This window comes from Hippocampus zosterae, chromosome 8 (genome assembly GCF_025434085.1).
Source record: "Hippocampus zosterae strain Florida chromosome 8, ASM2543408v3, whole genome shotgun sequence".
In the NCBI taxonomy this organism is placed as follows: Eukaryota; Metazoa; Chordata; class Actinopteri; order Syngnathiformes; family Syngnathidae; genus Hippocampus; species Hippocampus zosterae.
The window spans coordinates 9,979,062-9,991,054 of NC_067458.1; the positions used below are offsets into that span (position 1 = coordinate 9,979,062).

The 11,993-nt window shown below is 40.6% G+C and overlaps 2 protein-coding genes and 1 long non-coding RNA gene across 3 annotated transcripts in view; 1 reads left to right on the plus strand and 2 right to left on the minus strand.

Moving 5' to 3' along the window:
- The window catches only part of LOC127605921 (uncharacterized), a 109,931-nt gene that overhangs the window by 36,452 nt on the left and 61,486 nt on the right, over positions 1-11,993 (plus strand). The window lies entirely within an intron of this gene.
- Positions 1,250-3,738, minus strand: LOC127605915 (transcription factor JunD-like). Its single transcript, XM_052073796.1, has one exon. The coding sequence runs from the start codon at positions 3,549-3,551 to the stop codon at positions 2,730-2,732; it is 822 nt and encodes a 273-aa protein (XP_051929756.1). The 5' UTR covers positions 3,552-3,738; the 3' UTR covers positions 1,250-2,729.
- Positions 7,735-11,794, minus strand: lsm4 (LSM4 homolog, U6 small nuclear RNA and mRNA degradation associated). Its single transcript, XM_052073803.1, has 5 exons — positions 11,684-11,794; positions 11,253-11,294; positions 10,961-11,059; positions 10,515-10,695; positions 7,735-8,504 (listed from the first exon to the last, which is right to left on the minus strand). The coding sequence occupies exons 1-5, from the start codon at positions 11,684-11,686 to the stop codon at positions 8,401-8,403; spliced, it is 429 nt and encodes a 142-aa protein (XP_051929763.1). The 5' UTR covers positions 11,687-11,794; the 3' UTR covers positions 7,735-8,400.

Here is an 11,993-nt window from a genome sequence, read left to right on the forward strand (position 1 = left end):
GGACACCCTGAACCGGTTGCCAGCCAACCGCAGGGCACATAGCGACGAACATCCACACTCACAATCATACCTGGGGACAATTTGGAGTGTTCAATCAGCCTGCCATACATGTCTTTGGAACGTGGAAGGAAACCGGAGTACCCAGACAAAACCCACGCAGGCATGGAGAGAAGGAAGGGCAGAGCCGAGATCGACCTCACAACCTCTGCACTGTGAGGTCGACACGCTAACCGCTGGACTGAGCCGCCATGCCACCCATCAAATTTGAAATATTACACATACAAAATAAAAAAAAATATGCAGTTTCTGAATCAAATTACTTACCTGAGATCAAATCTTTTTTTTAACTAAGAAAAAAATGCTTGAAAAGAGTTTTTAAAATACCAAATAAGTCTGGAGTACTCCCCTTAAGTGCAATTTCGCTCTTATCCTACACACATGACCAAAGTGAATCTCAGATAAAACAGTTACAATGAAATTTAAATATGTTTCTTTTTTATACATACCGGTAATATTTTAAATAAGAATTATTATTCCTGGGAAGTTGTGTCCCACCACATGCATAAATCCCTGTTGCCATGACCTTTTTAGCAAGATAGTCGAAGAAGAAAGCAGTGAATCACATGATACGCTGGACTTGACACCAACAGTTTTCCCAAAAAAATGATAGAGCAAAGCTATGTCCTCTCTTCTATTTTTCACATGGGGATGTCTTCCACACAATTCTGAATTAAAAGCCAGCTGGGATAGGATTTCCTGATTTTCACCCACGACCTTTATAAGGACAAGCGCGATAGAAAATGGATGAATAGGTTTTATTATTAATGGTATAAAATTAAGCTTATGCCAGTCCTTGTGAAGCAAAAATTGTACTGTTGACGAGCTAGCCTGCAGATGAAGGCAGAGATGTGCCGTGAACAAAAAACGTTACTGTCATTTGAAGAGAAAATAAAATATGACACAATTGAAAACAAACAAGTAAAAATAGAGACTAAAAAACTACTAACTATATTGTGCACATTTCTAAAGATGTCTGCCGATACGGCTTTGTTAATTTTTTTCCATTTTCAATTTTTTTAATGAATACAGAATTTAGGAAAAACCCACAAAGAAGTGGAATATCATGACTCAAAATATGGTGAAGGATTACTTATATGAAAGACTATAAACATCCATTAAAATTTTAATTATTTCATTGAAAACCAATCTTGTGTTGAAGTAAAATGTTTACAAAATGAAAGCAAACAGATTTTAATAGAGGACAATTTATTTCACAAGATAAACAGAATTAACTGCAGGCTTGATATGAGATTCCGAATGCTGAAATAGAAAACTTGAACACTGGATGACACAGCTAATTAATTGCATAATGTGACACTCAGCTGCTGGTTACATTCGAGTTTGTCAACAACATGCAATTTTTTTTTTAAAAACATCAGTATGTGCACCTGGGAAATGTAATACCATCCAAGCAATACATGTTTCTCTGTAAAGCTTGCAGTGGTGACCAACTGCATTGCAACATTATGGGTGGGGGTTCAAATGGATAAAATAGATATATTAGCTAATATATTATGGTGCAAAAATGCTAATATATGAGTTCATATATTAGCATTTTTACACCACCCTACACAACGATAAAAGTCATACCTTTGATGTAACATTGTTTCTAAAAGTAACAAATAATAATCAAGAGGATCCTTAACTTGTCAGTCATAGGCTAACAGAATAGCAGTCAAAATGACAGTAAATATTTGTCTGAAAAACACTTAAATAAATATTAAACAATCAAATTAAAAATATTAAATTTGGCGGTAAGTGAGCGTACCTTGAAATCCCCAACGGTGATGGTACTAAGCACCCCTTGTAACTGTACAGGTGCACCTTATGCTGTAATCATAGAGTACATTTGACGCATAACACTGCATATATGAATAAATGTAAGGTCCTCAGAGCAAGTCTCCTAAGTGCCCACCACATTACTTAATTGGACGTCTGACCATGAATGTTTGATTAGCGCTTTAGTTTGGAAACCCAGATTTGTTAATAAAAGCTGCCTTGTGATACATGAAGTTGAGTGACATCACTGTACAACACACTGTCCACTGATGAGTGTACTGTATGTAGAGCATTGGTCATTCAGGGTCCTCCTTGTCAAGAGCAGTGATTCCCAATTACTGTGCCATGGAAACAGCAAATTATCCAATTTCACCTAATTGGGTCCAAAATTAGTGACGATCTGAACAATTAAAGGGGTTTCTGTTAAATAATAAAGCACAATTATCTGTTGCCATTCATACAACAGAGTGCAGCAAAAGTTTTAGGAAGGCTCCCTCTAGTGGCATACGACAGAAACATTGAATTCAATATTTAAATGATACAAGTCTTCATTTGTAATACATGACAGTACTTGGTGTTCCACATGTCGAACTCATATAATATATACTCAATGATTAGACTTTTGGGGAATACAACTTCTGCCTTATCTTTTTGCTTTTTAGGACTTTGGAGTACTAGCTTTGTATATTTTAGTATAGGTCATTATTGTGGAGCTTGGAGATCCACAAAAATTGAAAACCACTCGATGCAAGCATTTGCTGTTTTTTTACAACCTAACTCTTGTGATCAATTGTCATGATTTCAGTTTGTATGGTTTTAGTGATTTTTGTTGTTGTTGTTCCGTGAGATTTGTCTCATGTAAAATTTGCCTCTCGTTGTGAAAAGCTGGTCTAGTGCACCTGAACCTCGTGTGGTAACAGCTGACAGCCACTGTTGACGTGAGTGAGGACTTTTTCCTTGAGTTGGGCCACTTGCTCTCTGAGGACGTTGGCCGTAGACGTCAAGTCGGTGTTTTGGTTCTTCAGCGTCGTCACCTTGTCCTCCAGCCTGGAGATCCGCTCCAGTTTGCGCCTGCGACACTTGGAAGCGGCGATCCGGTTCCGCAGCCGCTTCCTGTCGGCCTTGATCCGTTCTTGCGAGTCCATGTCGACGGGAGACATCGGCGGGCTGTCCCCGAAGCTCTGCACGTCCGGCACCGTCTGAGGCTCCTCCTTGGGCGGGTGCGCTCGACTGGAGAGCTCCGGCTCCGCCGAAGGCGCTCCGGCGAAAAGGTGAGGCGGCGGTGGGGGTGGGAAAGGCACCGTGTCCGTGGAATAGTTGACGGTGGTCTCAGAGGGCCCGCTGCCGTAGCTGCTGAGGTTCGTGTACACGGGCAGATCCAGCTGCGTCGTAACCGCGGCGATGTTGATGTTGTGGACCAGATCCAAAGTGCCGTTCGCCGGTCCCTGGTTCTGTTTGTGCAGATCCTCCAACGCCTTGACGAATCCCTCGGCGAACTCTTGCTCGTCCGTCACGGGCTTTGGGAACAGGAAGTGGGAGCCACTCGACGTGGTTGTGACCATCCCGTTAGACTGGATGATCAGCCTCTCCAATTCCGGCGAGGACAGTTTGAGCAGTCCCAAATCCGAGGGGCCCAAAATGCCGTCAACGTCGCGAAGGTGGGGCTTAATCTCTGCGTCGCTCAGAGTCAAATTAATATCCTTCTTCATCATTCTTTTGGAATCTTTCCCTTTCTTTGACACACCTTTAGCACTGTGGCAAGGCCATAAACTGTCAGACTAGTTTCGGGGTGAAAAGTTACACTATGCCACTTCTGCTGTTGGCAGCTGGATGCGAGCGCCGAGCAATGCTGGCGAGCTGACGCCGCCTGGAGCTTTTCTATGCGCATAAATTGGCTTATGTCACAACAGCGCATGCGCAGTAGCAGTCAAACGCGTCTTCGATTTCAATGAGTTCGTCCATAGATAGGAGAGAAGGCAATCGTCTCACTCTGCTTTGATTTTTAGTGCATGAAAAACAATATGCACAATATTCAAGGGATTTCTTATGTAAAATGCAAATACTGTATTGTTATAGACCTGCAAGAAGGAGAGTTACCGACGCTCGTTCCTACCGACTGCTGTCAGGCTGCTGAATAAAAATAACAACAATAATGATAATAATAATAATAATTAAATGATGTGAAAGACAATTGTAAATAGCACAGCGATTTATCCATTTTGTGTTTATACTGCACTTAATTGAACGGTGTTTGTTGTTTTTTTTTCTTCTTTCTTCTTTCTACCTACATTCTTGCTGCTGGAGGCTGTAAATTTCCCCAGTGTGGGACAAATAAAGGATATCTTAGTATTAATGTGTTAAACTCAAGGGCCAGATTCGGCCTGCCACATCATGTTATGTGTCCCAAAAAACCGAATAAAGTGACGGCTTTATGTTACTTGCAAAATAGATATGTTGTTTTTATTTGGGTGGAAAATGATTAATTTTGTCTCAAGTTACTCACAAATTAACCTATTCACCGTGAAATCTGGACCTGTTTTATGAAACAAAACAAAAAAATATGACTGTACTCCATTGTGTGCGTGCATGGTTATTTGTATCTTCTGCCAAGTGATGGAAGAGTATTTAACTGTTCTGTCTGTCGCTATGAGTGGCTGGATGGATGGATGATAAATGAGTAAATAAAGACTCATTTTAGGGCAAATTAAGTGGGAATCACTGACATGCGTCACTTGTATTGCTTGTCTATTTATGACACAATGGAGTTCAGTTCACACATAGTGGTAAGTTGTAGTACAAGACAGTGACAAAATATAGGAAAATGTTCCCAAACATCCCACCTCTTGGGCGGTTTTATACATTAGGGTTTTATTAAAACCAAAAGAAACACACTTGAATTCCCAACAATGATGTTCAAAACTAAATTGTGGCTACAGAACTATACTTGCAAAGCATTTCATAGCATTACCATCCTGATAACTGTTTTTTTCTAGTTTACTTAGCAAAAAGTATGCTATTTTCCTGCTCGGGGGAAGTGGAGACATTTTTTCTTTCATAAGATGCCGCTGGCCATTAAAGAGTTACCAGACTTTTGTGCGTCACAGGTTGGCACCATCCACAACTGCAAAGCAATGCGCGGGAGGATCATGTGACGGAGCCTGTGACGTCAGGTTTCTATAGAAATGTGGCGGAAATTGAAGGTGCTCATTTTCGAGTGCTGTTGGGGAAGCTTGTTGCGGCTTAAGCATTGTAAAAACACACTTTTGAGTTTTCAGCCTACAATAGACATTTGCACCTTTCACATGTTAAGACACATTCACGGTCATAGGTTTGCTCACTTGTGTATCTGTCCAAATTTGCAATTTTAATATCACATCAGAAGGTTTGTTCAAACCCTTGCAACAATCCACTCAGCTCTTCGGAGAAATGGATAGGTCAAGGATGAATACAGAAATAAAGATAGGAGGTATGAAATATGGAGAGAAAAATGAAATGTAATTCTATAACTGTGCTGTACATCTTGGTATACTTTGCACCCATTGATAAAAATAGGCCTTCGATGACGTGCGCAGCCTGTCTGCATCAGCAACTGCAAGTCGCCTTCATTCTCATACTGCAAGAGGCCTTGAGGAAAAACAGAGAGCGAGTGTGTATGTGTGTGTGTGTGTGTGTGTGTGTGTGTGTGTGTTTAGCGCATCGGTGGTTACCAAGGCAACACAAGTAGTGTGACGCAGGTAAGAAGAAAGGAAGGTGATGATTGGCTGACAACGACTGATATTGAGATGAACCTTCCTAAATGATAAATCATAAACACACACGCACACACACCTACACACAAATATTTAAATATAGTTTTCTAGCATCTTCTGACCTCAGAAACGAATGTGAACTGTGAACACATCCTAAGTAACATTAAAAATATATTTTCTTAGATTCAAATGCCACTCAACTACACTATGCTTATATTTCTGATGGCACAAATTACAAACACAAAATTTAGTTTCGAACATATTATGTTGGCATACTTCTCAGTAAGGGCACCTGGGCCCCCTTTGTTGATAGGATGGTGATAACTGTGTGATATTTATTCATTCATTTTCCGAAACGCCTGATCCTCACAAGGGTCGCTGGAGCCTATCCCAGCTGTCTCCGGACAGTAGGCGGGGGACACCCTGAACCGGTTGCCAGCCAATCGCAGGGCACACAGAAACAAACAACCATTCGCGCCCACACTCACACCTAGGGACAATTTGGAGTGTTCAATCAGCCTGCCATGCAAGTTTTTGGAATGTGGGAGGAAACCGGAAGACCCGGAGGAAAACCACGCAAGCACAGGGAGAACATGCAAACTCCACACAGAAAGGCCAGAGCTGGAATTGAACCCGGCACCTATGCACTGCAAAGTCAACATGCTAACCACTCGACTACCGGGCCGCCCGTGTGATATTTAACCAATTGAAAAATGTACAACACATGTGTCGATGGGGCGCCATGTTTGGGGCACCCCAGAAAGTCCCTGTTCATAGTAGATATGTGATATAGAGTATGTAAAAGTATGATACATTTTCCTCTTCTTGTTAGGTAGAGTAATTGATGGGGTTATGGAAAATCGGATGCAAGACGAATGCAACTTGTCTTTGCGTTTGCTCTATATAGCTCAGGGGCGTGCAACTGGTGGCTCACGGCCGCATATCAGAATCAGAATTAGAATTGTCTTTATTGACCCACTATGTAGAACATACAAGGAATTGGTCTCCATTACTACAGACTACACTAGTATTATCAATGACAAACAACTACGATAAACAAGGACATGACAAATAAGTATCCCCTGATTAAAAATAAATAATTAAAGAATCAAATGTATTACTATAAACGTTTTTTTCTCTCCTGCAGTGGACCCCCACATAGATGTGGCTCCGCACCCGGTTATTCGCCTTGGAATTCTTAACAATACTTTCTAACTTTTTTGGTTTATTTTTTTTTCCAAGTGGAGCAAATCAGCATTTACCAGTGTTGTTCAACATTTTTTTGTTTGAAAAGAAAGATAAAAACATGACCAATGCATTTTCAGTGGTTGTCAATAATACATGGATTTTTTTTCCATTTGTCCCTCTCGCTGTCCACTCTATAATTTTAAGTTGGACTGTTACTATTACCGGTAATCACTAAATGACCTAGCATAAATGACCCTGGCTTCACCGGTTCTTATATTGCCCGAAACTACAAAGTGAATATGCCAATTTTTTTTTCGGGGGGGGGGGGGGTGGGAATTTGGAATGACATGCCAGACAAACATAGTACGTGTATAATATGTAATTATATCTGAAAACAATTTTTATTTAATTAATTTTCAGGAAAAAATGCACAAGATGAGTTCTTGGACTTAATGTTTGTTTGCTGTTCAGCAATTTTGTGCCATCTTTGAATTACATTTTTATGCATGAGAGCCCTTTGCACTGGAAAACAAAAATCACATTATGTGCGTGTTTTTTTTTTTTTTTAGGGAGTGAATCTGTACTCAAATAGTGCCTCAGTTTGCCCTCGAACTTAATTACTCAATTTAACCAAACCATTTACTGGTAAGTTTCTACTGCAAGGTCCCTAAAGCTATAAGTAAGTTTATTTTTTAAAGAATGGAAACACCCTCGGCATAAAACAAGAGACTGTGAACAAGGTCACATTTAAGTTCCAACATCTATAATCTTCGGTCACACATTCCAGCATCCTATACAGTTTTCCCAGAGTGCTACTAAAATCGCAAAGATGGGACCAAGCCCACATTAACATTCTTTTTCACTTGGTGTAGGCACAACAATTGTTCCAATATTTTCTACCATACAGTTGATGCATTTTATTCTGATAATCTTCTGGATCAAAATGAGTGAAAACCTATAAACAAAACCGCTTTTATTTGCATGTTCATACATTACACTTCTTTTCGAGTGACAAATAAAAGAAATAACAACCATTGAAGCAACTACATTTTTCCCCTCCCATCACAAATCTTCACCCAAGTGCTTGAACTGAAGTTTTTCATGGCCGAGGGCAGCTAGGCAACTGCTCCACCTGTTGTGAAACTCCGGTAACAGGATAACACAGCAAATCAATGAAAACGGTGGTAAACACAGAATGTGGTATTAGCAGAAAGGAGAAACTAAAGAGCAAAATTGAGAGGGGAAAAAGAGAATATGCATGCAAATGAAGTTGCGACTTTGTGCTGGAAAACTACACTCGAAAAGAGAAGCTGATAACAAAACTAGAAATAAAATGTTTAATCCAGTGCATCACATGACAGAAAACTGTTATGTGTACTGTATAAAGAAACTAAACACATTGTCACTACATTTTAACAATAAGCATTCTGCCAGTTGCGAGTGATATACTGAGTTAAGGATACAATAAAATAAAATGGAATTTAAAAAAAGTAAATCACATCTTTCTGGCAGTAGAAAAAAAAAGTAACTCCAGGCATCATGTTTCAGCTTGACCATTTGAGTGTTGGTTTTATATTGGCGTGGTGAGGAAGAGGCTTGTGTGCTTTGCTGATGATGCATCATGTCAGTGTTGGTTCTTCATCCCTTGTGGTTTGCCTGCTTTCTTATCCGTCTGCTGCTGACCTCGTCCAGGGCCGCTCATTCCTCTGCCTCGACCGCCAAACAAACCTGGCGGGAAAAAGGAGAGAGAAGGCTAGAATACTAAAACAAACTAGGAAGAAATTCATTTCATTTACAAAACAATATATGTTGGATATTAAGACTACACTTCCCATAATTAGTTCTTATGCAATGTTCAGCACCAGGTTTTAAACACAATTATGTGACGTGATACAACTAAGTTCATTCTTATCCACTCGTGCCACTCTGGTTGAAATTATTTTTGGGGGAGCGGTAAAACGGAAAAGGAGCTGAAGAATATGCTCAGCTCTCAAAAAGTAAAAACACATGGGTCGTCCTCCCGCTTCCACTGTATTTAGTTAACAGTAGAGATTGTGTTGTATCACGTTGCACTATATACGAATAATATAGTACCTTTTTTTATTTTTGTTTTCAAAGCACCCCTAAAAACTAGGGGTGTGGAAAATAATCGATATTAATCGATACATCGATGCGCACGTCCGCGATCCGAGTGCATCGGCTCATTCACCGGGTCCGATGCGATTGACGGGTGAAATCGCGATTCATCACGATGCATTGATGTGTATCGGTGAAATCGTGATTCATCACGATGCATTGATGGGTATTAGGGGTGTGGAACATAATCGGTAAAATCCGATTCTAGCAACCGTTTTGACGGGTGAAATCGCGATTCATCACAATGCATTTGGTGGGTATCGGTAAAATCCGATTCTAGCAACCGTTTTATTCATGTTAAACGTCACCTATTTGCCCTTTCCTAGGCGCAATGAATGCACCATCATTGTTTTGCGTTTTGTGTTGAATACGGATGGTACACAACTAGCGAAACATGGAAGTTAGCGCAAGCAGCAGCGAGGAATCTATTATATTTAATGCACCCGCAACATTCAAATCCTATGTTTGGAAATACTTCGGCTTCGAAAGGAAAGACGGAAAGCTTGATAAAACCTCCGTAATTTGCAAGGAATGTCGCACTAAGAAGCCATACAACGGCAGCACCACAAATATGCAGACCCACTTAAACCGATGGCACCAGATCACCGACAAGTTTCCCTCCCGCTCCCCCGCTTCCACGCCCAGTTCCTCGTCGGACACCGGAGAAACTCTTGGTAAACCAGGTCAGGATCAGAAAAAAATTGCCTCTTATTTTGGGAGTCCCCTTGGAACTCACTGTGACCGCGCAATGGCTATAACTAAGATCAGTGCTTATTTCATATGCAAAGACCTCCAGCCTTAGCGTGGTGGACAACGAGGGTTTCAGACAGCTCGTGCACGTTTTGGAACCCAGGTATAAAATACCAGACAGGTCTGTGTTCACTTACAAACATATTCCCGATGTGTACAACAAAGTGAGAAGTGAGATTACTGTGTCGCTGAACAGTGCGCAAAGAGTTGCACTTACAGTGGATGGGTGGACATCTTGCGCTAGAGATTCATATACATACATATATATATATATATATATATATATATATATAATATTTCATATAAGACACTCAGTGAGAATAGTCTGTGTTTACACTATAGCAACAGCTGTGAGTCTCAGGTGCCAAATTGTTTACATTTTCTTTGCACAAAACCCAATTGTGAAAGGGCTTAAATAAGTTGTTTTACAAGTTCTACTCTTTATAAGGAATAAAGTGGTATCCTTTTTGTAATACCATACTGAATTCCATCTTTTTAAAAGCTTTTTTTCTTTCCTTATTTGCATCATGTTAATTGCACAATATCGCAACAAATTGCATTGTATCGTATCGGATCGCATTGATTTGAACTTAATGTGTATCGAATCGTATCGCATCGTGACGACGGTGAATCGTATCGCCAGAAAATTCCATGTATCGTTTAAGTATCGCATCGCTGGCAGTGGATCGTGATGTGTATCGAATCGTCTTCAGTGCTGAGATTCACATCCCTACTAAAAACGTGTTAAAAGGGAATGGCTGACGAATCAAGAGCACAGGTCTTGAGATCGCACACTACAGAAACAACCAAGTGTATTCTAGCAGGTGAAAGAGCGGGATATGTAAAATTCACCTCGACCCACTCCTCCTCTTCCTTTGCCCTGCTGTTTGTTCTGCTGGGCACCTCCCCGCCCACGACCCTTCGACACCACCTCCTCTTTCACCATATCGATGATTTCATCCGGGATTCGCAGATACTTGATGGTGCTTCCTCGGATGTAGCACTCGGGCATGCGCCAGAACTTGTCACCATCCTGGGATAGGCAAGTCAAGTGTCATACACAGTGTACAGTGCTTTGAAAAAGGATTCATATCTCTCCAAGTTTTTCACACATTTTGACCTTACAATTACAAACTTGCCCCAAAATACAATGTTGTGCAATTAACTGCCTTCAGAAGTTTTTTCCCCCTAAATTTCCAATTATAAATCAGCAAAACGGGCATCCATCAGTATAGTATTGACAAAATGCCCATCTCTGTAAAAAAAAAGTGTTGACAGCAGACAGGGGTTAGTTGTACCCGAGAGGTGCAAATGACTTCTCTTAAGTTGATGTTCATCCAGTTATCACAGCTGACCAGGTGGCCGTTGTACGTCTCGCCATTTTTCAGCTCCACCAGCTGTTGAGACAATGAAACAAAAAACAATGACACACCACATGATGCTGCTCTTTGTTTTCCTCGTTAAAATAAAAACTAACTAAATGCTCAATTGAAGCTTTCACAGGAAAGCAAAAAACGGTTAGAATTGCTGTGTTGTTGCTTCATTGCTGTGCTAATGCACAATAGTAAACACGGATCAATTCAAGCTCACCATTGGATGGTTCTGGGCAGTCTTCAGCAGAGACAATGGAAGCTGTAAAACGAAAAAAAAACTGACAAACTTTCCGACGCATGCGTGCGTGCATATGATAAGCATTACTTTTGACTGTAACAATATTTGAATTGAGTAACAAACAGCTCCTCTGGTCCACTCGACATTCAGTTTGGTTAACGGCTCCCCAAATAAGGCGTTCAAACAAGAAGATGATCTGCAGCTCCACTGAAAACCTTCCAGTATTTACTAATCAGAAGCCCTTAAACAAATGTTTTATCCTATTTCATGACTTTACTGCTAACCAGCTAGCCACCGATCACTTCCTGTCGCCATGTTTCTGCTACATTTAGCTCCATACACACGAATTAAGATTTTTTTGCCGTGAAGATTGGATGACATTTTAAATAACAGACCAATGGAGTACGTACCATAATGATGAGTCTATGGTTAAGATATTTTATCCGATTTAAGAGTCCACAGCGTCAGACGTACGAGCACGTGATTTGTCTTCGCCTTCTTCTCTGAAAGTGTTTAAAGGCGGATTATGACTATAATATCTGCTACTGCACTCTACAGACTCAAATGAGTAGTACAAGTAGACTTCAGGATACGGGTGGGCGAAAGGTTGTGCTCCAGGAATGCCACGTTTGACTAAAAATGGACAGATGGGCCAGGACATTCGAAGAGCAGGTTCTAAATAAGTAGGTATTTTGTGTTTACATTTTATTGATTTATAAC